The following is a 26,282-nucleotide window of genomic DNA, read 5'->3' as shown; positions in this document are numbered from 1 at the left end:
TATTATTATTATAAAGCAATTCAGGTTAGGTCAAGTAAAGAATGTGTGAAGAAGTTACTGCAACTGCTGATGTGCCTTATACTTTAGTATTCCCAGTAAAATTARGGTTATTATTCTGTTGTCAGAATTTTTACTATTTTATTAAAATTACATTCTTCCAATAACATCATGTCTTAAACRCTGTGTGGGATGAAATTAGTATTTTCTGTCACATGATTAAGTCAAACCTGACCAAGMTTGTTACCCTGCTGCACCTGAGGGAAATATCATCATTATTGACTGCTTGTCTGAATGTAGAAACTGCACAGAAAGTAATGGCATTTATTTATTTACTTTATTTACTTTGAATGGCGGCTGCGTACTGTCGTCACCTTATCTTTTCACTGTTATTGTGAGAAGATTTATTCAAAGTTTTGTCCTCGGAATTGTAACGTCGACAGGATTTTTTTCCCTTAATTCCGTCTGTGGGCTTCGAAGGCAGCTTGTCTCGTCTTCTTAGAAAACAAATGAGCACTTTACAGAGACTGATCTGCCTTATCCGCTTAGCAGCACCCTCAATCCCTGTTTTTATTTATTTACTCACTTTATTTACTTGCTTATTCATTTACTTACCTCTGTATGGATTTATTTTGATTTCTTCCCCCTTACCCGTAGCCACTCTCCCTCCCTTCCTTTTCCTCTCCTCATCCTTGGCCCCGATCAGCAAGATAAGCCTTCAGAGGAGGGGGAGATAACATCCATTAAAGTGGTAAAGAGGACTTATGGGGCAGCCCAGATTAATCACTGCTCACTTTAATCGCATTCAGTGTGGACGGCGGCGTTGGCTGCAGGGCTCAGCTTCTTCCTGTGTCATACCATCAAAAAAAAAGAGAGCAAAAGAGAGATGAAGGATGAAGTGTGTGTTTGTTAAAACATGCCTTGATGGGGGAGAAAGTATAAAAAGATGAAAGAGATATTTCCGAACATCTCACAGCAATGCCCGCCCCTCTTCTACCTGACAAGAGACGCTAATGCCAACCAGCATTTGACATATAATTATGGCTCTACTTTGATCCAGGTGTAATTGTTTACTCCTCTCACAGGCAATCATGTCACAGAAGTTTAGCGAAAGACATTGCCATTGACAAAAGAAAACATCCTTATTTGTCATTAAGACAAGAAAGTAGATTTTATGTATATATTTATGTAATCATTTTATGTATTAAAAATATAGCGTCTAGCTCRGGGATACTTGCAGTGTATTGCAATAACATTTTCCCATTTTGTCTCGTCACAACTATAACCTTCAATCGAGGTGACAGGTTAACACAAAGTGGTGCATAATTGTGATATTGGCCAAAAAGGGGACACTTGGTTTCTAAAGTACTTTGACAYGTACAAATATTTTAATCTGATACCCTTTAATGAAATCTGGKCAACCAAATGTCTTTAGAACTGACCTAATAAATATGCCCATCATCTGTGCAAAATGTTACCATCAATATGYTTGAGTGACACACTTAGATGTTTGTTCGACAATATTAGGGAACCACCTGCTTCATGAAGACCAAAGAGCAAACCAGAGATGCTAACATTCTGAACAGGTAGTGCTAGGTTTTTTTAAGCACTGCGGTCTATGCTAACAGGCCTAACAAATAAAGAATCAAATGACAAAACAGCCACTATGGTAGCTCTGGACGAACACCAGAGAGTCCCAGTTTAGGTGAGAATCTGTTTAAAAGACAAGTACTTGTTGTTGTTCTTGTCTGCATGGAAGAGTAGTAAGATTGTTAAATTGGTGTTAGAGAGCCATAAGACGCTTCACAAGCCATTAAGGGGAGACAGAAGMCGTTTTAAGGTGCTTAGTTAGATGAGACAAAAATTATCCTTCTTTGTCTAYGTGCTATGTTGGATGAATAATTGTACACTCTTAACTCACTGTCACCAGAGTGAAGCACGGTGGTGGCAATGCCATTTTATGGTGATGGAGCCAAATACAGGGTGGTCCTGGAAGAAAACATGTTTGAGTCTGGAAAATACTTGACACAGATTCAATAGTTCACCTTCCAGGAAAAAAACAAAACAAAAATATAAAAATCAAGGCTCTAAACATGCAGGCAGAGCAACAGTGCAATGATTCAGATTAAACACATTCATGTGGTGAACAGGCTCTATCAGATACCAACMTGAAATCCAAATAAAAATATGTTAAGACTTGAAAATATATTTTCACAGGTGCTCTAAAGCCAGTAAGACTTGAAGTATTGTGCAATGAAGATTTYAGTCTCCACAAAGTTGGAGAGACACAAACCTTAAGACTTGGAACTAAGGGCTGCAAATGGTAGTTTTTGCACTTTGAATTTTAAGCTCTTCATTAGAAGAAAGCCATTTATCATTGTTATTACACTTACTTTGCAAAGTAGTGCTTCAATATATACAAAGTTTTTGGTTGCAACCTCCAAATGAGCTCTGCAAGCCAAACTGAACACAAATACAGGTCTGCTATCCAGAGCTCTGTATATTCTTTTAAACAAATCTTTTAAATCCAAATCTGAATTTTAATCAGCTCCCGTGGTTGCCATTTTTTATTATTGTTTATCTTCAGCTCAGATTCATCTCACATTTATTTACAGAGCCCCTAATCACAGCTGCTGTCTCTGAGGGCTTTATTTTACCCACACAGATGAAACAATAAATGAAACCAATTAATGAAAATCAAAACAGCCCACCCCAATTGTAGATCCCCCTAAAAGTGGAAGAAAAACAGTTAAAGCCTAATTAGGGACAAAAATAGAAGATAGGTGTTAGCGAGGTAATCCATTTTCTGGTATTGTTATGCACCAGTGAGATCAAGATCCAAAGATAAAATGAATACACTTCTGTGCAGCAGTCATAAAAACACAAAAGCGGGTTGGCCATTAATAAGATGACCACTAATCAAATTGGTCAACTGATTTCTTCCAGATTATTTCACTGTTTTTGATCTTAAGATGTCCCAAAATACTGCTTTTGAGTTTATTATTGTGAGTAGCTTAAGCAGAAACCATTTACAGAACCAACCGAGACCCAGTATAATTTATTCCCTATAACACAAATCTTTTACCTTACTAATGTTTGTGTCAGATTTGTATGTAGTAAAAATGCATTTTCAGCTACATTTTATTGGCACCCAGGATAAAGATAAGTAAAAAGGCTAAAGGTGAATAAATTGTGCTCCCAGTTTGTAATTTACAACTTTCTGTTTTAGTGGGCTAGCCGCTTGGCTGGATTATGATCCATGTTTATCTTGCACGGTGAGCAGAATTGCAAAGGAGRTAAAAAAATAAAAAATGAAACATCCTGCTGTTAAAGAGTGTAATCTTTCCATATCAAGTCATCGTCACAACCATTATCCATCCGTCCTACCATCACAAAGGTAAACATGTGGAATTTGTTGAACTTGACTAAGACTTTACCTGGAACTATTTGAAATAAGACAATTTAAGTAACAGTTTAACAGAATTACTGTGATACTTGATACTTGATACTTGATACTGTGATACTGTGATACAAGTGATACTTGATATTGGCAAAGCATATCATAATGGAGAGTTTGATTGCTTTTACTGTTTGGGCAGATTTGTTCCGCTCCTCAGGAAATGATGACAAATTCCCTCTGGTGCAAAACTGACTTTATTCAGTTAAAGAAATAAAACATATTATCTTAAGATAACCAGGTGGAGAGTTCAGTACAGTCATAAAGGCACAATTATAACAGAAGGGAAGAAGTTTGTTGATATTTGTGTAGTTCCAAAAGAAGTAGGCCTTCTCCTATGTTTCAATTTTTACAGCTTCTTGCAGTGTACAACTAGAGTGCACCACCTACATCAGTGACAGTCTTCTCATATTGGCCAATAATCACACTTCTGGTTGCCTGAAAGGTCAAATGTTTAGAAGCAGTATCAGATTGGCAAGCATCATCACAAATAAAAGTTCTCAGCAAATATGAAACAATAGTAAAGCTGATGCTGTAAACAAGATGACGGTGTACATTAAAGAGGAAGTCCAAGGAGCATTGAGTGAAGTTCTTGTCAGCGCCTTTCAAAAGAAAGCTTGTACAGTACAAGAAGCACAGCACACCTGAGATCAAAATGAAGTTCTCTTGTAAAACTCTGCAGAAAAAATATTTTTCAACTGTTTTCTTTTTCAACTGATAGTTCTCTGTTTTTACATTAACAGTTACATTTCTTGAGTTCAGAGTGTCCATCCTTGCGCAGTGAAAGGCCATTGCTATCCCTTCTCTGCAAAAAGAGATCTGATGTGTGGTGTTAAATGGGTGAGATGTAGGACATTGTAATTAACGCTAGTCCTTTAGCGAGCCCCGCCTCACTCAGCTGGGAGCGCCCGATATAGCACTCATTAATTCCTATTTGTGCRTAATGAGAGGGTCATGTTGGAAGTAATGAATGACTCTTTTATTTGGGTGAAAGCTGCAGGGCAGCATCCTCTCCTGGCTAACAGTCTCATAAACACCTTTTAGCCGCTCTCATCAGCCTCCCTGGCTGAGAACCATTCACACGTGCACATACACACAAAACATAATGAGAGTGAAAAAGCACCTGGGTGAATGTTTCAAGAAATCTGGTATTTGGAGATGCGAGTATTCTGAATCTAAAAAAAAAAAAATCATTTAGATTACAATCTATAAGTGAAGTATGTTTGTTTAGGGGCAACTATTCAAGAAGCATTCTGTGATTAAAAATCACCTACATTAAYTCAGTTTTTTTTTGTTTTTCTGCCTTTCCAGAACTGTCAATTGATAAGCAGGCTTGATCTCCCTGCTTTTTGTTGTTTAGTAATGTTTTCAAAGAACAGAWTGTTTGAAAAATCCTYTGGGGTTTGTTTCCAAATGCTGATTAGATAAAGCACACTTGCAATAAAAGTTGGCCACCAAACATCATTCTTATTAGCGTCTCTTTTGAGAAAAGATGAAACCACATAGAGCCAACACAGACACACACAAACACTGAAAAAGTTTGATCTGTTTGAGCTCTTGGATGTGACTACACTGTATGGCAGATTTTTGATTTATTTCAATAATAACATCCATGAAGTAACTCAGTCCAAAGAGTACCATATTCAGTTGTAATTCCTTTTACTTAATTAGATTATATCAGCGTTCTCCCAGATCTTTGAGGAATGTATACGGCTTTGTTCAACAGGCATTATTAAATGTAAAAGCTATTAGTGTGTGAGATTTTCATTCCAGACTGTAGTAGACAGTAAGCACACGTGAGTTCCTAATCCAGTTATAGTTAACTGCTTACTAATGTGTGCCATTGTCTGCAACTCAACAACCAAAGCTGGGGAGGGGTTTAAATAATGCAGCGAAGCACTGGATTTATTTACACAGGAAAACTGCAGATGACAGATTTTGATTGAAAAATAAGATTTAGAATTCATGAATTTCYTATGTGCAAAAAATCTATAGATCAGCAATGCTTGATTGCTCCTGTGCTGGAATTGGCTTCTTAAAAATCCCACCAAAGATGTTGACTTTTAAGGCTTCWATAGGAACCTCTAGGATCTTTTTCTCATCCAGGCCTTTCTTGACTTGACCGAGATTTAATTTGTCAACAGAAAGCAGCTAGTGTAATGATCTCTCTTTCTCAGCTTTTGTGAAAAATGCTTTTGTTTTACTAATTACTTTGAATGCTATCATGGGAAAGTCCATTTGGTTAGTTGAATATATCTGACTGCAATCCTAGCTTTGGTTAAACCAGGTTTCTCTTATAAAATGTTGCTCACTCCTCGTAGTTTTAAGAGACTGCACAGTATGTCATGGCACGGAACCTATAATTTTAGAGATCCCAATCTGCTGCACTTAAGATACAGTCACTCTTTTTTACTGTACTGCTATAGCTAATTCACATTTGATGTAAGACATGACATTTAAGAAGGCCTGTAAAATCTCACTACTGCAGCCAGATGCTAAAACTGAAGAATCACTACTTCCCAGAACCCASGCAGTCTATCAAAACTTTGTTAGCTGTGCATTTCTGCCCCGGCGGGCATTTCCCCCTCTTCTAAAACCAAATTCTTCWGTGTGAGCATGTCAAGATGGATGGAAACTCATTTTATTGGTTTAGCATTTTTGAAGACCTGATGTATGGTGCAGTGTGAGTAACACTGTAACTCTTGGGCTTAAAAAGACTGGCTTTGGCCCCAGTCAGCAAAAAGCTTTCTACTGGCAGGAGAATGAGGCACTGATCGCAATCTGCTATCTAGCTGGAATCTAGACTCAGCTTTCATAAACTGAAAGAGAGAAAGGGGGGGTTTAAGAGAGCAGAAGGTGCTTGAGTGTCGCGCTCATCGCAAACATCTCTGTCCAGCTCTGTCTTTATTGTCCTGAATTAGTCAAAGGGCCTCTCAAAGCTTCACTGTGATGGATGGATTGCGCATTCAAGCCAGTCCGCTCAGGAGGTTTTGCACTATCCTTTTTTCGCCCTCCTGGAAAACWCGTTCATGCTAGGACCTATGTGACTGAGCCATTAAATACAATTGATACACACACGTTCATGATGAGTCAGAGACAAAACTTGTCCAAAAAATTAAGTACAAAAAAACAGCATGGCAAAMTTTTTATGTGATTTTTGTGGGTGCGTTGGATTGCAACCTGACAGCAGATTTGCCTTTTCTTCTCACACCAAAAGAAAGCGGCACAAAAGCCTGTGAGTTCTGCTTCATTTGACCCTGTGCAAAGCATATGTCCGTCCATCCTGCTCGTATTCTGCCCAAAAGATGGACTGCCTTAAGGGTCAAAGAAAGCGTYCCTGCCCACTTGAGTGTGTTACAAAGCCTTCAAACAAAATCACATGTCAGGGGTCTCTCCTTTTCGGGTCTGTCTCTATTTCTCCCCAACCCTTTGTCACTTCAAACAAGTTGCTCTGATGTTTTAGACACATTTTTCTAATGTTTTACACTCCATATAATCTGCTATGTTTTGCAAAGCCCATTTTACTAGCTGACRTAATTGATGGCGCCCGAGACGCTGCAGAGGTCAACCCGGTAGAAAAGCCTTGGTTTCTGTCACCATGGAGATGGCAAGAACACATCAGCACACTCACCGTTACCCTCTCACAAAAGCACATACACACACGCTCACACAATAATAATAACTACAATGCCCTGGTGTCCATGTCAGGTTCTCAAGGTMACTTTTTTAAAATGAACAAATAAATGAAAATGCCAATAGTCTTTGAATATAATATTTTTTTATGATCAGTGTGGGTGTTAAAAAATGTAGAAAACCCCCCAACAAAAAACAAAAATGTTATGTTAGTTTCTTTGCATTTAGGCAAGTAGTTTTATTCACGATTTTACAAACTCTCCATTTTCCCCCTGTGGTGTAAAGCCTGAGATGCCAGAGAAAGTGCTTTCTGTTGCTATATGGAGGCTGTAGCAGCAGACCACTGCCTCTCACAAATAATATTCTGTGTATATTTTGAGAAATTCTGAAACGAATATCTTTTTTTCACTTTATCAAAATTCTTGTTTTTATGAACATAGGATAACAAGATTTTTGTGAAATTTTAAGACTTTTAAAGACCATCCCTTGTTGGTATGATAAAAAACTGTGTAGCAGCGAAGAGGAAATAAGCATATCTAAATGAATAATACTTTGTGGTATCAAATTTTGATATATCATAATTTGTGCTACTTCAAAATCTAAAAATCYTTACTCTAAATCTAACCACTACCATTACATGCCTAAATCTAATCCTAATGTAAATTCAATTCAATTCAATTCACACCTTGGTCCCAAAACAGCACTCCTTTCTACGGGGTCTGGCCTTTGGGCCCCATAAGGAGCAGTGGGTTCTCACAATGAGGTATTTGTTGGGAAAATGAGCCTTACAGTGTGAGACACAGTAAAGCACAAACACACAKTCACACACATACAGAGCACATGCACTCGTACATTATCAACCAATCTCTGGGAAGTAGAGTAAATTTAATTTCAGATATTCCCCAAATTTYGAACGAKCTATGATCTTGTGACAGCAGGCAGATGGCAGAAATAATGTACATACAGTTACCCACACACCTTTTTTTATAACTGTGGTGTTGTGTTACAGAAAAGGGTACGTGGTGTAAGCGTATTTCTTTCCCAGATACTGTAGTTGTTCCACCGATAAAGAGCACAAAGTAACTCTGCGGTGGAAGGAAGCAAACACACACAGATCCCTTGTTCAGACTGGAAATGGCCTTGACAGGATCACAGCTCCCCTGTTGTTTATATCAGTGAGCAGAAGCTATCCATTACCCAGAGCAAGGTGCCTGATGCCTTTTTTCCCCACTGGCGGTCAAAGTGATATTGGTTTCCTGTATTAAAGGGGAGAGGAAGATGCAGGCAGCTGTGAATCTGCTAAATTCCCACTCCCAAGGCCAGTGAAATCAGGTGTTAGAGCAGCTGGTTGGAAATGGTGGCAAAAGTCCACATTGGTGACGTGTTAAATGGGCAAGAAGAGATTGAGTTATGGAAGAATGTTGCTTGATAAAATAAAACAAGAACGCTAAATCAGCATTTTACTGTAGGTAAAATTTGAAATGGTCTGAGGGAGTCCAATCAAAAATAATAAAAATGCTTATTCATTGCAGTAGGTGGTGCAACAACCATGTATTTTATAAAGAAGGTCCCAAACATAGGTAAAACTGTGCTAACCTAAAGACACTTGATAAACAGCTGTAGCTTGTATTTGTTTTAACATTGTTTACCTTTTAGTCCCATGCAGCATCTTCTGTCCAGCATMTGGAGTTTGATAAAAGCAGAGTCAAAGCAAAGCCARACAGATGAGAAAAAAGCTCAKAAATTAGGAGTAGGTATGCATAAAGTGGGSTTCTACATCATTATTTCTAAAATGTGTGTCACACTATTGTGTTTCTGAATTGTGAATACATATTTGCCCTATTGCAGAATTCACACTTCAGGAACCAAAGAATTACAAAACTGTTTTCAAATGATGATTTCAATTATTTCAATTAACAGAAGTTAATTTTCAATATCACTCTGGCCCAGTGTGTGGAAAAGGTAATTTACCCCACTGTTAAATTCTGAACTATTTGTGATTATCCAGACAAATATGTTCAGTTTGGTGATCCACATTTAGGCCTGATTACCGTCAGACCTGAAGAATCAAGAAGTTGCTTAAGCAAAACCAGTATGACGACAGGAAAATAGGCTGAATATTTTCATTAAAAATATTAAAAACAAAGTTGAGGATATCCATCAGCTTGGAAAGGGTTTCAAAACAATTTCTTACGATTGGGACTTCACTGAACCAAACTGAGAGCCACTAAACACAAATGGAGAAAACATGGAACCGAGGTGAAACTACAGGAGTGATTGGTTCACCAAAATTGCAATGTAGCCTGGAAGTCACTAAAACCCAACATTTAAGCAGCGTTTCATTAGAGAGCATCATAGCAGCAGTCAAAGATGGTGTCATATAAATAATAGAGTTGTGATTCTGGCTTCTGTATGGGCAGCAGTTTCTTATTTCATGTCRAAGCAAAGTTGGGTAATGCAACAGGGCAAAAACCTGAAGCATATCAACAGGCCCACYGTTGAACAGCTAAACAAACAACAACAAAAATGTTTTGGAATGGTCTATTCAAAGTTTAAACCTAAATCTGGTTGAGATGCCAAAACATTATCTTAAACAGTCTGTTCATGSTTGAGGTAGTAATATTACACAAAGCAAAGGTGGCAGCAAAATCAGTTTTCTGACATGTTCTTTAGCTTTGTCTTCATGAAGTGTCATGGACTTCATGAAGTGAATCTCCATGAAGAGATACGTGATATCTCTTCATATSTCTGTGTCCGAGACACAAGAGATAGTCTGAGCATCTTTGRATATAGAGCATATCCAAAGAGTGACCATTTATTGATCAACTTTCAWCTAGAAWTCTTTTTTATTAAACAAGTTATTACATAGTCACTTTTGAGGTTTGTGAGCATTTGTGGCCTGCAAATGCAGAAGATTTAAGASAGATTAGKAGTACTTCGGGTTTCTTGACAGTCTTGTATGAAAATCATCTTATGCATTCCATGGAGGYGTTGATAGCTTCCAAAATACTCTGCTAGTCAGCAAGTAGGTARGTTTTATGGAGTGCAAACTTTCAGTGCCTGCACAYATCTTTTTGTTTTAACAATACTGCCTTCAAAACTAGTTGGCCATTATGTAATCAGAGACAGCTATTCTGTGAAGTTTTACATCATGTTGCACTCTGTGTGCAGCAACAGTCCTCCCATTGTGTTATTCTGTGTTGAATGAGTGACACGTTGTTATACGATAGAAATGTGATGGAATAGACAGATGMTTGTTGGTGTTAAGATACAGTCCTGACTCGAGGTGTTAGTGAGCTGCCCCAGGCTGCCCTCCAGCCAGCCTCCGCTTGGAACACTATCATCACTCCAGCTCTCTCCACAAGCGAAAACACCACCTTTGCTTGCCTGCGTGTTTGTTTACCTACTCTGCCTCTGCACAGGAACGGAAATGTTTATGCCGACATTGTAGCAAAATAGACAGAGCTCAATTTGGGGGTCTGGGAAACGGGGATGGAGGTACCGAGGTTCCCCTTGTCCTCTGATTCACCTCAGGCCGTGGCCAGGGTCAGCGGGACATCTGTGGTCAGCACTGGGCTGATAGAGGTGGACTKTGAGGACAGCTACTGTCATCGAGGAGTAAATAGAAGTAAAGAAGGGGCTGATTTGTGCTAACATAAGCCCAAAGATAAAGGACTGAKGTCTGGCTTTGGCTGGGCTTGACCAGTAAACAAGCAGTGGGGTGCCTAAATGGCCTGGGGATCAGCCTGGGGCTAAACCTGAAGGCCTCTCTCAGCACTGAGTCCTTTAAACAGAAGATCATACGTGCGCACGTTCTGACACGCAATCACACATGCACACGAGAGGGCCCTCTACTGCACACACACACACAAAATTAAATGCAAATCCATGCTCACAAAAATTGAGCATTGAGCAGTCATTGAGAARGAAGAAAAAAGCTTGTGCATGTAGTACTTTATAGAAATCTAAGGTCAATAATGATGTCCTTGTATTTTATTTCCAAGGATGTTTTTTTCTGTCATTTTCTGTGCATATAACCACATTAACCTCATAAACACATAACTGACATGAAAAGTTTCCTAAACTCTTAGAATAAAACAAGGTTGTATCCTCATGTGACAAACAACTTAACACAAAACTATTTTAAATCATATTTTTTCTTTAACAGTAATAAGCAGCATGTGGCAAGAACACAACTTACTCATATTCCTTTTGATGAATTTTAAAAGCTCTAAAAAATACCTCAAGTTGACCCAGATTGTTTTAATAGAATTCAACTTTTTTCATTCTTGGGTCTTTTTCTCTCATCTTTTTCTCAGAAATACACTATTTATGGACTGTTGGTCAGGCAATTTAAGGAGGAATTAACCACGTTGATGCAGTCATCTTTAGCCAAAGTATTGGCAGTTTTTGTCAATGTGGTGAGTCGCCAAGTCCTTCTGGGAAATGCAATCACCACCTCCATAAATATTGATCAATCTCTGTTTCCACAGTGGCTGCCTATGTGCTCAATTTATTTATGGCTTCACAATATTTTCACTGTTTTTATGTTTCTCCACTCTTTCTCCAAACTCTTTTGGTGCTTTCTAGATTGATTAAAAAAGTGTACTTTGGTCAACATTTCAGTCTTTATCTGAGTAAACTCAGGTTTGACTTTTCCAATGTTTTTTGGTTCATGACTGGTGGGTTCATTACACACCTGTGAGTGTTGTAGGCCATGTCCTGAATCTGATCTGACTCTTGTGACTTCACTGAATTGTAGAAGGGGCTTTGCTTTATGGTTCTGTCAAGGTTGCTTGTGCACCTTTTTTGCCACAATATGCAATACTCTCGTCTAGAAGGATAAACTGGACAAGAATTAACTCAGCAATATCCCAGGTGATTGTCCTTAAATTAATATTTATTTTTAAATAATGTTCTTTGGTCTGTTCCAACCTTCTGTGAAACTTAGTTTTGAGTTGTCATTATGTGTGAGAAATAAAAAATCAAAACAAATCAAAGTAAACTAAACTGTAAACATTTTTCCTATACTAAATCAAGTTTATGATTTTTGTCACCTCGAAATTTCAAATAACAAAATGTATTTTCAAAAACTTAAAAAACATGACCCGAGTTAAAAGTTCAAATAAATACATGTTTGTAACACTAGATGGTAGGCACTGGGCGGGCTGCAATCCCTCTGAACTATGGAAGCTCAAGGAGTGCATTGACGGAAAAAAAAAAAAAATCTAGATTTTTACAAAAATGGAATCTTCACTATACAGGAAATTTGATTAATCAATGAAATCGATTTATAGCCCACTCCTAACAGTTATGGGTTTGGGCTGACGTCTTGTCAACACTTTTCAATTAATCATATACCTCAGCTTTTATCCAACGTGTTTTGTTAATCCTTCCCATTTCCGTTCATCCTGTTTTAACTTTGAAATGTGTTGGAACAAGATTGGAATCACACAGGAGCAGGTTTCAGATCAACTGCGAATCATTTGCTCTGCAGCGTTTCAAGGGAAACGTTGATGGGGCATCACAAAGGCGGCACGGCAATGTGATGTCTACCAGCTGGGGTTGTGATACAGTCTGAATGCACTTTGTGGTACTTTCTCAGCCCGTCACTCATCCCGGGAGGACAGAGTTTGATCCAAACTGAAAGACACAGTTTGCAGAGGGAGTACAGCTGGCCCTTCCTCCTCCTGGTCACTGTAATCTTTGGTGTCTCCTCCGAGTTGGGTGTAATCATTCACACACCGCTACGTGTTTTGACACCTGTCCTGCGTGGTGCAGAGGGAAGTAAGCATATTACTCGTCTCCTTTGGAAACACGTACGCAGACAATCAAAGCCATCGTCACATGAATTAAGACAGACAGGTGGATTGTCAGAAAGGGATTAAAAAAAGGTGGAGAGGAAGAAATGAAAGTTCTCTCATATTGTGGAGTATTTCTGAAAGGAAGGTTGGATGACTGGGTTGGGGAGTCACTGTTAATGGGAAGAAATGAACATGCCTGACTGGTGGATGTGACAGGAAGAGACTGTTCTTAACAAGGCGTCAGAGTCAGTCACAGTTACAGATCCATCACTTCTCAGGCTCGGCTAAGGGGGGAGGCATTTAAGGATATTCAGAGCGGGAGAAAATGTGTGACGGGTAAAGAGGAAGAGGGATTTGAGTGCGGCTGACAGCGCTGCATTTAATTTGGGCTGCCAGATCCTTTTTCGTTTGACTCCCTCTCTACCAGCTTAGAGGCTGCGGAAGACTCGGAGGCGAAGGTTTGCCAGGATGTCTCTGATTAGCAGTGATGTGCCACGTCACACTTTAAGCTGGCCTGTAATTCATGTTCAACAGGGGGATACTCACACATTACACTTCGCTGTGCAGGACGCGATTAATTGACTCACACTCTAATATTGGGTGTAATTTGCCCATCCTCTGATGTGAAACTGACTTTATACTAGACTTACTGTATGCTGCCGTCCCGAGGATGTTATAATTGAGTCTCAGCTCAGAGCTGTGTAATTTCTACACTGAGAATAGAAGCTCAAGTGTTGTATGAATCACTTCAGGTTGTCTTTCCACCTAATTCCATGGTCTTGAACATTTAGGCTGATATTAATTAAAGCCAGATAGTTTGGATGTTTTAGTAGGATGTAGAGGTGTCATTTCTCTGTTCGCTGTTTTTAAGATCACGATTGCTGCTTTTACACGTATTTCTCTTAAAATCTGTTTTACATCTTTTCAGACCATGCTTTTCCTGGCTACTGTGGAGGAGGAAGGCCAAGCCGAGGAGGGACGGAGGGAAATGGCCGAAACCCTGCTGTCTGCCCTGACAGACAGGCACCAGCAGAGGCAGACATGGAGAGACAGGTAAAACCATGTATCTTGAATTTGGTCCTAGACACTGTACTCTTTAGGCAGATAAATAGCTCTATGTCAAATCTGAAGAAGACAATGATATACAAGTTCAAAAGTAACACAGGGGCTGCTGTGGAGGCGCAGGTGTTAAGTACAACCCACATATGAAGACCTTAGTCCTCGACGTGACCGTCGCAGGTTCGATTCCCTGCCTGGCGACCTTTGCCGCATTTCTTCCCCCTTCTCTCAATACCCACTTTCCTGTCAATTCGCTAGAGCCACTAGAGCCAATAAAACCTTTAAAAAAAGTAATCCAGAAAACTGAAAAAGTTTGGACAAATTAGTATTTTTTTCTCCAAAGTCCAAACGTGTTCTTTACATTCAAATTAAGCAAACATTGTATGTTTGTGGTTGTTTCTTTACTATATTAAGTTTTATGCACTAATACAGAAAGATTACAAGGATTTCTCTTCGTATTATTAAACCCATGAAATAATTTAGCTCATTAGCTTTTTAGAGTGGATATTTTGTCTATCAATGAGTAAAAAGAGGAACATAGTTGATTGCAAGGGAGTTTAAAAAGCATAATTTTCAGTTATTTGAAACATTTTTTTGATTGTACTTACATTATATATTGTGGTTGTATCAACATGTGACAATATTGCTGACAAAGTGGAGCCTGTCTTAGGAAGCACTGTTTAGTTGATGTCAACATGTTACTTGATCTGAGACAAGTTCACCCTCCTTTGAAGTAAGAAAAGGAAGAAGTTCCTCAGTTGACCTGTTGTATTGACTGAGTCAACTTGTCAGGTTGGTTGAAAAAAAACTCAATTAGACAGGGATTCCGAACATGGCGTTACCATTTGTGTTGTAATATTTAGTTTTTTGAGGAAATAAAAAAAAATTAACAGACAAGACACATTTGGTAACTTGAAAAATTATTCATGCAGTGACTTGCTTGTAACAGTAGAATTGGTGGAAACAGAGTGACGAGTAGTCGTTGATAGGAAAGGGTTCTTTCACCGTTTTTCAAATTATTCTTCGCTGTCAAGTGTCAAGTGCACATAATGTTAGAATGTGTACGGTTGCAAGACCCAAGTGTAGTCAGGTAGAGTCATGACAACAGTGTAGATTAATGATATTATATCTCATGTCTTACACAAAGAAGAAAGGCCTGCCTGCCATTCTCCCCCCCACACCCTTCAAAAATGGCCAATAGGAACATAACTGGAATAACAGGAATTACAGAAGTGGTTGAGAACAGGGAATCTGAATCTGGAATTAATTCAACTTATAACTGGGAAATTCCAACTTCCCAGTAGGAAAAATTAACTGGATCACCTAATCAAGTTGTATTTTCCACTGGGAAAATGGGAGCACCTCTGACTACCCCCAGTCACAACATGGAAGGCCAACTTTGTGTTTCACCATGGCAAGGTGAGGCGGAAAGATGTTTATTTTAAAAGACAAACATGTAAGAGTTCGTCTACAATCAATGTTACATGTAGCACCTGCAACTCTAAACTGAACAAATTAAAAGTAGTGTTTACTTACGGAAAGTAAAGCTTAAAATGGTGTTTGTAAGAACTACTGCAAATAATGGCTATGGGCGTTGTCATATTGAAATACCAACTTCTAAACTCGAACGCTTTTACCTTGGGTCTGACGTCAATCCCACCTCCAAGTTCCAACTTACCTGGTAACTGGAATGCAGCATGAGAATAATGGAGTGAAGAACAGGTGAGTGCGATTACTTGATTGAGCTGCAGCTGTGGGGTATGGCGGGCCTGGAAGTAAAGTAAGGGAGAGAAGCTACAAATGGGAAACTAATGAAATAGATTGCAAAATAATCAACTAAAGGTACTCAATACTCAAAGTCTTAAGCATCAATCATAACCAACAAATAACAATCAAAGTAGTGTTTGCTTAAATTTTGCTGCGGTTTGCCTCAAGTTAAGTAATTTCCATAACTAATTAGATTTCTTTGGCATCAAGAGTCAAAACCCAGAATGCAAATGTTTCTTTAGGCATTCAGTAACCAATATCCGACACAAGCAGATATTTAATTAACACCCTTTAGCCCTTAAGAAAAGAAAATACACAACCAAATTCATCCTGTAGCAAGTAGCACCAGTTTTTTCCCACAAACTCCAACTGCAATCAGCTCATGACAACATCACCAGAAAAAGTCACATCAGTTCCAAATTGATTCATCGATGACTCCTTCCAAAGAGCTGAAGTGAATTCCTCGGAGTTGCTTTGCCGTGGCTGGTGTGTGTTTTGTCCTGCTCGGGCCTGGCAGCTATCACCCCGACACGTGCGTCTTGGATAAGCCCGCTCACTTCCTTCCCTCCTGATAAAACCAGAGAGCACAGGGATTAGAGCCCTGGCCATTTATTCAGATAAGGAAAGGCCCCCACGCATGCCCCACAGTATTATTTTAGCTGTTCATTTTCTCAGTCACCCTCTACCTCAATGCTAGGACATACAAAAACACTGGTATGGCTGCTTTTTCCAGCGCTTGACTCACAAATGTTTAACTGCTTATTGTCCTTTTGAACAGATCTAACATCAGTGTCTCACTAACAAATGCTTCTATGTGTTTGTTGTGTCCCTTACATGAGTTGTGACAAACTTTTTGCCACTTTCTTTCAAAAGAAGAAGAAAAGAGGTGCACAACTAATAGCTGTTGTGAACCATTGGCCTTTTGGCCCTCTTTCTTTCCTTCTGTCTTCATGGTTACAAGCTAGTTTATGTTCGTCCTTTTCAACAAAATACATCAAAGCTTTGGGTTTTAATGTGAGAAAATCTGAATATTTGTTCAAGATGTAAGAATACCTTTTGAAGGCACAGTATTTGTTCACATCCCTCTAATTAGATTCTCTCATCTTTCCGTGGTGCCTGTTTTTGCGTTAATCTATCCCCTTTACATGACCCTTTGCTCCGTCCCATCCAGATGAGCGTTGTAAACAGCCTGTTTCCACACACCTTACTCTGCTGTGTCGACGCCCAGAGTCTCACAGCTCTGATGTGGGTCCTCCACTGATAGTGCATTCCAGCTGCATGTGCTGAAAGCTAGAAACCATCCTACCATCAGCACCATGACCTCCGCCACCCACAATGCGGAGTTACCACCTACTAACTGTGTCTAACCCTAGACTTTGCTCTGCAATCCTTAAGTTCCTGACAACGAGCATCACAGACCGGGACAGGAAATGCTCAGTCCTTGTCGGCTGGACAGAGAGACGTTTACTCTATCAGTGCTGGAAGACTGATGAGATTAGTTTTGGTGGGGGGCAAGACTCACGTGCGATGTGTTTGAACTCCGGCTGCTCCTGATACCCTTCTCTTCCCTTTAAACGCACTCAGTGTTTGTTCTCTGCCTCCACTATCCTCTTATAAAAAAAGCACGGGTCGTCCTGTCAAGTGGTTGTCAACAGAAAGCATTTGTGCAAACCTAAACACACGGCTATGTGCAATGTTAAGTGAGACAGTTGACTCTATGGGTGAAGATATGCTTTGCTTTTTGGGGGGCCAAAAGAGCAGCACAAAAGCTTTATTATCAAATAGAAAGAAATGTATATATTGTTAGACTAAATTGTTAAAATATGGTGCGCAATGTGCTATTATTCTACAACTGTCTTCAGAAGTCACATATTCAGATTGGTATTTGTCAGACAGATGAGATATCATGTATTAAAGTTTGTAGTTGTGTGTTCTTGAGATGTTAATACTTTAGCAAGGCATGAAACACAAATTGAGATTTGTCAACTTTATTCAGTCAAATCTTTTCAAAACATCTTGCAATCTTATTTAAGTTAGGATTTCTAATGTTATTCTAATACTAAAATTATAGTAAACAGATGATTTTGTTTTTCTTGCGGCATTTTGATGTTTCCAGGCTTGCTTGTTGCAAGGGTTTTTGTTGTCCTTTTCTTACCGCATCTTTTTTACAGGAAGCAAGAAAAAAAGAGGAATTGGCTGTGTTGACCAGTAGTTCTTCACAAGTGACTTATAGGCCCTCAGAGTGAGTGATGCCTGTGCGCACCGTGCGAGCAGAAGCAGTCCATTCATTCACTCTGAGCCAACAAAGTTATGAGAGCTTTTTTATTCTTATGAGCTTTTCTGGTAACTGGGTTTTCCCGATGCATACGGCAAATTCTTTGATAGATGCTGGCCTCCCTGTCCCTTCGGTAAATGCCCCTCGAGTACCTTGGAAATAGATGGATTATTATGTGGGTGGGTGACTGTGCYGCAGCCGAGCAGTTTAGCGTACCACACAGGAAGCAAGATACCACCTCCAGGGAAGGGGTCCTATTAGGATAGGAAGTGGCACATCCCTTTGGCATCAGGGACGTTTCAGGTTTGAAAAATTCATAGATCATGTTTCACATTTATGYGGTCACTGTTCAGTTTTATTCTTAGTTGTATTTTTATTTTTTTTTCAGCTTTTGAAGAGTAGTTACTACTTCTTCTGAGGTTGTGTTTTTACTCTTTGCGCTCATATATTTACTACTTTTGAACAGTTMTGGATAAAATAATTGTTGCTGACCCTACAGAACCTCAAACTCGGTGCTCGAACCAGCAGAAAAAACAGCACTGGAAAAAGGTTTGTCACAGTGGCCAAGCAAACACTGAAGTGAACAGCTGCGGGTTTTGTACTGACCACGCAAACTGCTGTAGGCTTTGTAAGGTCATTATATGATAATGAAAATCATTACAGAATTACATGGGGGTTTAGGACATGAGAGCAGCRGGGAGGGGAGAGGAGGGCCACATTGGGTTTGATAAATGGACTGTGAAGGTGCCCATCTGGCCCTCTCTATGGCTTTTTCTTCCTGCTCTTTTATCCACTCTTGTCGTTTACTACCCTTCTTTCATTCTCCTCCTCTGTTCTCTCGTGGCCCAATGTAAAAGCGAGCTGGCCCAAAGTGAAAGATTAACAGAGTGCAAACCCTACTCACCTCGGTGGGAGAGAAAGAAAAAGAAAAGGAGACAGGCCGAGGTGTTTATGACCTAAAACAGGGTTTGTGCTTGACTTGGCAAACCCCAGCCTCCCATCTCTCGGTTCTGGATGGTAGGACTGAGCCCAGCGATTGACCTTTGGCATCGGAAGCAGTTGAACAGCTCAGGATGTGTGGATCAGTTTACTTTAGGAGAAGTGGGTTGCTAATGCATTATAACGTTTAAGAAAAAAGGACCTTTTCATTTATTCCCTTTGCTTCTTTGATTGGACAGCGTGGGGTTGTGTATACATGGGGGCTAAAAACATGTTTGTTAGTGTGAAAACTGCAGCAAATTAGGGTAATTTACCTTTACATAAATCCAAGTTAGAACATTCCTATTTGTTCTAACTTGGTAACTTAGTAATACCAAATGTATTACTACATTTGGTATTTACCAAATGTAGTAATACATTTGGTAAATACCAAATGTATTACTACATTTGGTATTTACCCATTGTTAATATTGAAGTAGGTGAGCAAAACTAAAAAAAACATCATTCTTATTCTTTTACTTTAGTTTAATAYGACACATGGTGAACTTAAACCTTTTTTTTAGAGTTGATGTCATTAGAAATGTTGTGGCAGCTTTTTATTTATTTATTTATTTATTTATTTATTTATTTATTTATTTATTTATTTATTTTTATAAATTCATCTTTAGTTAAACATTGTCAGTGTTCACTCTACATTTCAAGGTGTGATTTCCCATCATGTGTGAGATTGCTAGATTGTTTAACCTGCCTTTCTATCATTGTCTTTCTACACATCCAAGCCTGTGTAGACCTCTTCAGTGATACTAAATTTCTCCTTGGATTATTACAAAGCATAGCCTTTGTGTTAGTTTGTAATAATAGTCTAAATCAATCTATTTTCTTGTGATTTGGATAAGTCAAGTTGATTAGTATAGCACTATTTATGCACAGGCAAAGTTAAAGTGTTTTCCATGAAAACAAATGGAAACATYAAATATATGACAAGAACAATAGAAAAATTCAGATGTAATTCTGGAATCCGTATTCCTCCTCCACMGTATGTTTCCACTGTGCAAGGCTGTAGATCACAAAGAAGTCAGTGGTACTGATGGACTCTCATGCCTTTGAAGTCCATATCTGACCTAAATTTTAGTCACAAAGATGCTAAGGMCCAGATATCGTGACCATTGTGATGATATAAAACAAAAGGAGTAAGGTAAATGTTAGGTAATTACAACAAGTATTCTATAATTGCATGTTTTGCTAATATTGTAGCCCTAAACCCAAGTAAAACAATATGATATCGGCTTAATACTGGGTAGGTAATGCAGGTGGCTGCTTGACAGACATACATTAATGGTGTTGCTTTAGTGATAAATGGCCCTTCTATAGCTGATTAAAAACGCAGCACCCCGACTGGGTTTCTATGAATATGTATATCATTTGTCTTGCAGGTTAGAAAGAGGCCATGCAGCACTTACAGTGTAACTATGATTTTTGTTAACATTTGTGAAATCGATTACCTTTAAAAACTCAAATACACTTTTGTAATTTTGTCTGTCTTATCCATTGGAAACAAAAAATTAAATCCACACAGAAGAAGCTGTAGGGTCAAAATGTCAGAAGCACACCCAATTTGTGATGTACTACATCTGTTGCCTGTGTTTATTTCTTTTCTCTAAATCTTGGAGGGTTAGTGAGGTCTTTATCCAAGCACAAAGGAAATATCAGCTGACATGGTCAGCAAAGCCAATGGATAGACAAGGCGGCCCACGTGTCCACAGCTGCACTCATCACTCAACTGTCCAGCTTGACCCGTGACCCTTGGGCCCGTCTCCAAGCCTCTGTCGGCTTTATCTTCTCTTCTATTGTCATCCTTTCTTGTCCTCACCTGGGCTTGCTGCTGGTACACAAAAAGTCCAGTCTGTCATCAAAACCAAAGGTCACCAGGGGCCAGAAGGGGCTGGAGAGGTTAAAGCTGTGCCCAGTCGGGGATGACCCCACCAGAGTTGTCAGCAAACGGTTGCACCCCTGTGGTGATGCATAGTCGCACACCCACAAAAAGGAGCGAAACCTTAATCGGCTGGCACTTCATTCCTGGAGTGGCGACATTCCTTTTGTTGTGCTGCCCCTGACAAACCTCGTCCCGATTCCTGTGTGGGCGGGACAGAAAGTTGCTACACAATGGAAGGCCCTCCATCCCAGATGGAAGCTGCAAAGATTTCCGGCATCATGATGACAATAAAGATGGACAGATCCAAGTCTTTTCTAATGGAGCCAATTCTTAAATACATGGAATTACAGTCATGGCAGTAAGAGCTACTCATTTTGTAAAATCAAGAGCTTGGAGGCCATGTGTTCCCTTTGCAACTATAGCAAACTATAATTTGTCATCAGGACAGTAAACAATAAACACATCTTTAAATTCCACCTTTTGACAAATGGCTTTTTTTATACTAGTTATGATGCTAAACTCAGTTCAAAAATGCAAAGGGTAGCTTGCTTCCCATCATTTGAAARGAGAGGTTGCTTTATTTGAATTTACCCATAAGGCMTTTGCTATAAAACACAAGGAAGTTCGCTTTGCATGTAGTTAATTTAATTAAGCACTTTATGAGCAGAAGTTCAGATTTATTCAGAATGGCAACACCAAAACATTATTGTTAAGGCAAAACCAGACATAAGCTCAATTCAACTTAAACTGAAATGGGTAAAAGTGATTTAAATGGCCGATTTAAACTGGATGCAGGGTAAATTAACTTTAGAGAGTGATGTCCCAAGTCCTGATGCAGTTTATTGCTTATGGCTCAACAACAAAGACAGCATTGTCGTTAAGAGTGTGTGCACGTTGCTAACATTACCTGTTTAATAGGTAAATCTTGTTAGTTGTTCAGCATTTGTTAGCTTAATCAGAGCCCACAGACAGTAGCCTCGCATGAACACCTTTATTATTGTATCGATAGCAGCTCAGATGGGGTTTGCAGAGTCTGTTTTCTTTGGCAGAAGTCACAAGCCAAAACTTTTGCTGGCTGCGCCCTTGTTTCYCTTTACCTCAAGCGTTTGTTCTCCCCAGCGGTGGCCAAACACCTGTGTGTGGTGGGTGGAACTCTCACAGCACAACTGTATTTTCTCTGTCTCCGTTTTGTGTGTTTCTTTTACGCTGTGCCACGTACTTTTGCCGTCAACTGCATATCTGTGTTTACTTGGTTTGGGGCACTGAAAGGAAAAAAAAACAACCAAATAAGGACATTTCATCTGCCTCTTTCATCACCAGGCAGCCTGTAATTAGCGCAGGCACAGTGGTTAGCTTGAGATGCTGTCATCTAATTTGTCTGTCTTTATCTTAAACATGTCTGTGTGGTCCCTGAGACTGTGCGTACTTTTCGTGCAGCCTTGATCGCCCGTGGCCTGGGTGTTTGTGAGGTGTGTGTTTGATTGTAAATTATGATTTCTTTTCTCATGCACCCACCCTTGTTAAGCAATCAGACTGTTGAGCATGACACGACCTGACCTCGGCAGAACCTCATGGCTGCTGTTGCTGTAGCAAATCGTCCCCCATCCCAATTTGCTTCCAGGCTGAAGAATGTATCAGAGAGTGTCCTATTCTTGTAGGGATGTGTTGTGGATGAGATGACTGATGGTTTTATTTCTTTACCTTCTACTTACTGTACAGACAAGTTCTCTACATAAATATTCCCTCACCTCTATCATGCCTGGTTTCCAAACATGCCAGTAATCAGCTAGTGAGAGGCATGCTTTCTCTCCCTCTCTCTCCCTCTCTTTGTGGTTTAACTGTGGAATTGGAACGTTGGCAAAGCGAACACTCCCTCTTTGTTTTATATCTCTGCTTGCCTTGAGACACAAGTGCACACAATTATTTACAGGTTTTAATTGAAACACTCGTTTCATAATTACGCATTTCACAAGAAGACATTGTCAGTGGAATGTGGCACAGAAATTGGAGAAAGGAGGATTTAATATGTCATTAAAAGTCCCACAGATATTTAAACACACTTGTTAGAGACATAGTTGCCCATTAAAGGCTGACTGTTTAATATGAAAGCAGAATTTCTTTTTGGAGAAGAAGGTTATGTGGAGTGACAAGGGGTAGAGAAATGGCATAGGCCTGTTTCACGAGTACTTGGGCAAACCAGGACATTCCTTGTGGTGAACCCCAACATCCCAGAGAGCTGATAATGCATGATTGGGTGAGGTTGTGTGGGAGGGATGTGAAACAAACAGCAAAAACATGCCATTATAGGATAATTTAGGTTGTTCTCTCCAAACCCTGGTTTTTAGAATTACATTTTACCAGGGTGTAACGATATATCCATCTCATGAGACAAGTTGATGCAAAGTACAGGGTTTTTGTGAAGATTTTATCATTACTTTTGGGAAAACAAAAAATTTACTTTTTCCTACTTTTYCCCCCARTAATGTGAATGAAGTAATGAAACCTGCTGTTAATGTTTGACTAATGTAGCATGGCTAGACAGTGTTGCTTGAAACATAATGTCTATAATCTTAATCTTGTTCTGAAAAGTTACACTTGTCTACTCCGGAGTCCACTTTTCATATCAGGCGAGAGGTTTCAAGATGTTACTCTTGTATTTCAAAGTTATTTTTAGATGAAAAAATTACATTTATATTTCAAGTGACAAAAGTAATCTTATGTAAATAGAAGCTGCTATGTATGTATAGAGTGTATAAACTGTTTAACAATCTTATCAGAAACCATGTTACTATGTTTTATAAGCAAAAACAGAAATTTTGATTACTTACCAGTACATATGCACCACTCCAAAACCATCATTTTCTTTTTTTTTTAACCATTGTGTGGAGGACTTGCTTGAGTGAGTTTTGTCATTGTTCACTTGCATTACCTACATTTCTTGCTGTTTTTGASCTTAAAGTGACAAACTGACACCTGAATATTCTCCTTTAGGATTTATTTGGAATAGAGCAGAATTTATGGTTCCATGAATTTTCACAAGTCACTTATGAAGCGGCACAAGTGACCCAGACTATCACACCACTACCATCATATTTGACTGGCTGTTCATTTTTTTWATTCTGTGCTTATTTTACACCAGATTTAGAAGAACACACAACTTGCAAAACTTTTCACTGTTTTCTCTTTAGTCCATGTATTGTTTGTTTTWAATTGGGGCTTAAGATGCGTTTGGCTGATGTGAGAAAGGCCTTTTCATGTTTTTGGCAGCATATTTTTAGATGACATCAAACATTCTGCAGAGCAGGACACTCAAAGGTCATTGATGCTCTGTTCACCAGTGCCACATGTTTTCATTATTTGAAAGTAATGGCTCTCATTGTGCTCCACAGGATGTCACAAAGTCTTAGATATAATTCTGTAATCCTTTACAGACCGGTGCGTTTCTGTGACTTCTCTTCTGTTCTTGATTTTCTTTAAATTAGTGTGTAATGTTTTGCCTTTTTAGATCTTTTTAGTCAACTGTATGTTGTCAGACAAGCTCTACCYTGCGACTTCTTGAATCTAACGGCTAGAATTGGTGTAGCTAATGGAATTCAACCTAAAAAAAATTGGTTAAACACAGTTCATATGTGGATTGACAGTAGGGGAAGTTACATCTTTTTCCTGGAACTCCATTCAGGTGATTAAAAAGTTGGCACTAACAGGCTTTGTCAACATTGTCATTTACTGTCAGTGCAACTTTTTAATTTAGGTTAGTCTTGTTTTAAAGACTATATATTTCACAAATTAGTGTTTTAAGATGCTTATGATACTTGATGTAAATTAATATACAGTGTACATGTTTTTCTTTAGATCGYTTCCATATGTGTTCTTGTTTTTGYTGTTATTTGTGTCTAGGGTGATGCAGTAAAAGCTGTCCAGGAATAACAAGTTTAAAAAGCTGCATTTTTGGCCAACTCTGGCACATTTAAATATATATTAATGTCCTGACCTAGTAAATTAAACTTATAAACTGAACTTTAGCTGCCTTTGTGACTAACAATAAGCCAATTATTGTATTCTCACAATGCTAGAAAATCATTCTTTTCTTCTGTCAAGTACCAAAATGATTGAAAAATAAAACCAAATGTTGTCTTGCCTGACAAGCATACACGATTAATAAGCTCCATCAACACAGCAGGGAAAGTGAAGAGCCTTTATTGTTTCACACTTAGTGTAACAAACAGTCAAAACTGGGTGTCAAGCTTAAAGTGCACACCTTCATGTTCATGGCTAATTATAAGTTATACTTCACCAGACGAAGCCAAATCCTGACGACGACTACATACAATTTCACTTTGACAACAATAACTAAATTTCACTTAGCTAAACCTCCACATTTTATTGTCTCAGAATTCATAAATCTAAGAACTACCAAGGAAGAAAAATCCTTATCAAAATATGCTAAGAAAACACTTACGTTGATGAACTTGAGCTAATTTTCCAACATCCAAATCAGGGGCAAATAATGTTTTATATTAGCTAAATATTTTTTTCAGCTAACTACATCTAGCATTTAAATACACAAATGTGTACAATATAAGTGGTTGCACAATACCYGCGCCCACTAAAATAAGGAGAACACACGCACCTCCCSACTCTAACCCAATATACACACATCTTTCTCCCCTTCTCTGTTAATTATAACCTACACTGCAGGAACACTTCATTTCATTGCAAGCATATTGTCTCTTCAAGGCTGGCAGGCAGGTCATAAATTATCCTGAAGGTGAGGATGGAAGTTGGAGGAGATAGTTATGAAAATTTCATCTGTCTGCCGTAGCGGCTGCAGCTGCTCCTGTCGCTGGAGGGATTACACCGGGTCACCGTGCACGTGGGTGTGCTAGTTGGTTTTTGCACACGCCTGGGTACATGAACACATGCGTGCAGCAGCAGCGTGGACAAATGTACATCAAGCAGGTGCATCTTTGTGCATCCCTGCATTCGTCCCCGTTCTCGTGCGTGTCGCCAGGGCAATGTGTACAGCAGGTTGGCCAGGTAAGACCTGCCTGTCAGTGTGTGGAACATCTCTGGCATCATTGTCACCCCGGGACCCCCGGCGCTGCCCCGAAGCAGGAAGACTGGGCGGGGGGACAAGCTCACAGGGCCGTCCCCAAGCTGTCTCTGTTCATTACAGCTTCAAAGACGGGATGCGGCCGGCAGGTGGCTGGACCTTTACTCCTTACCTACTGTGATCATCTGCTCCTCTATTCTTTGCATGTATCGGTAGGTGCGTATATAAGTTTCCTTGAGAAGAAGAACAAAAAAAAAAGTCAAAGAAAAGCCTTGACTTAAGCAGCGGAGTGCATATTTTACCTGTGACCTACCAATTTGTGACAGATTCATTGAGGCACCTTTAAATACATGTGCTTACATATT

The 26,282-nt window shown here is 39.3% G+C and overlaps 1 protein-coding gene across 1 annotated transcript in view; it reads left to right on the top strand.

Moving 5' to 3' along the window:
* Window positions 1–26,282, top strand: part of fto (FTO alpha-ketoglutarate dependent dioxygenase) — a 139,815-nt gene that overhangs the window by 49,516 nt on the left and 64,017 nt on the right. The window contains exon 8 of the mRNA XM_008405567.2: window positions 13,820–13,944. Coding sequence (XP_008403789.1) covers window positions 13,820–13,944 — 125 coding nt within the window. The remainder of the gene's footprint in view (window positions 1–13,819; window positions 13,945–26,282) is intronic.

Source organism: Poecilia reticulata, linkage group LG3 (genome assembly GCF_000633615.1).
Source record: "Poecilia reticulata strain Guanapo linkage group LG3, Guppy_female_1.0+MT, whole genome shotgun sequence".
Classification (NCBI taxonomy): domain Eukaryota; kingdom Metazoa; phylum Chordata; class Actinopteri; order Cyprinodontiformes; family Poeciliidae; genus Poecilia; species Poecilia reticulata.
Note: the sequence above shows the minus strand (reverse complement) of the source record. Positions and strands in the feature narration are given on the sequence as shown.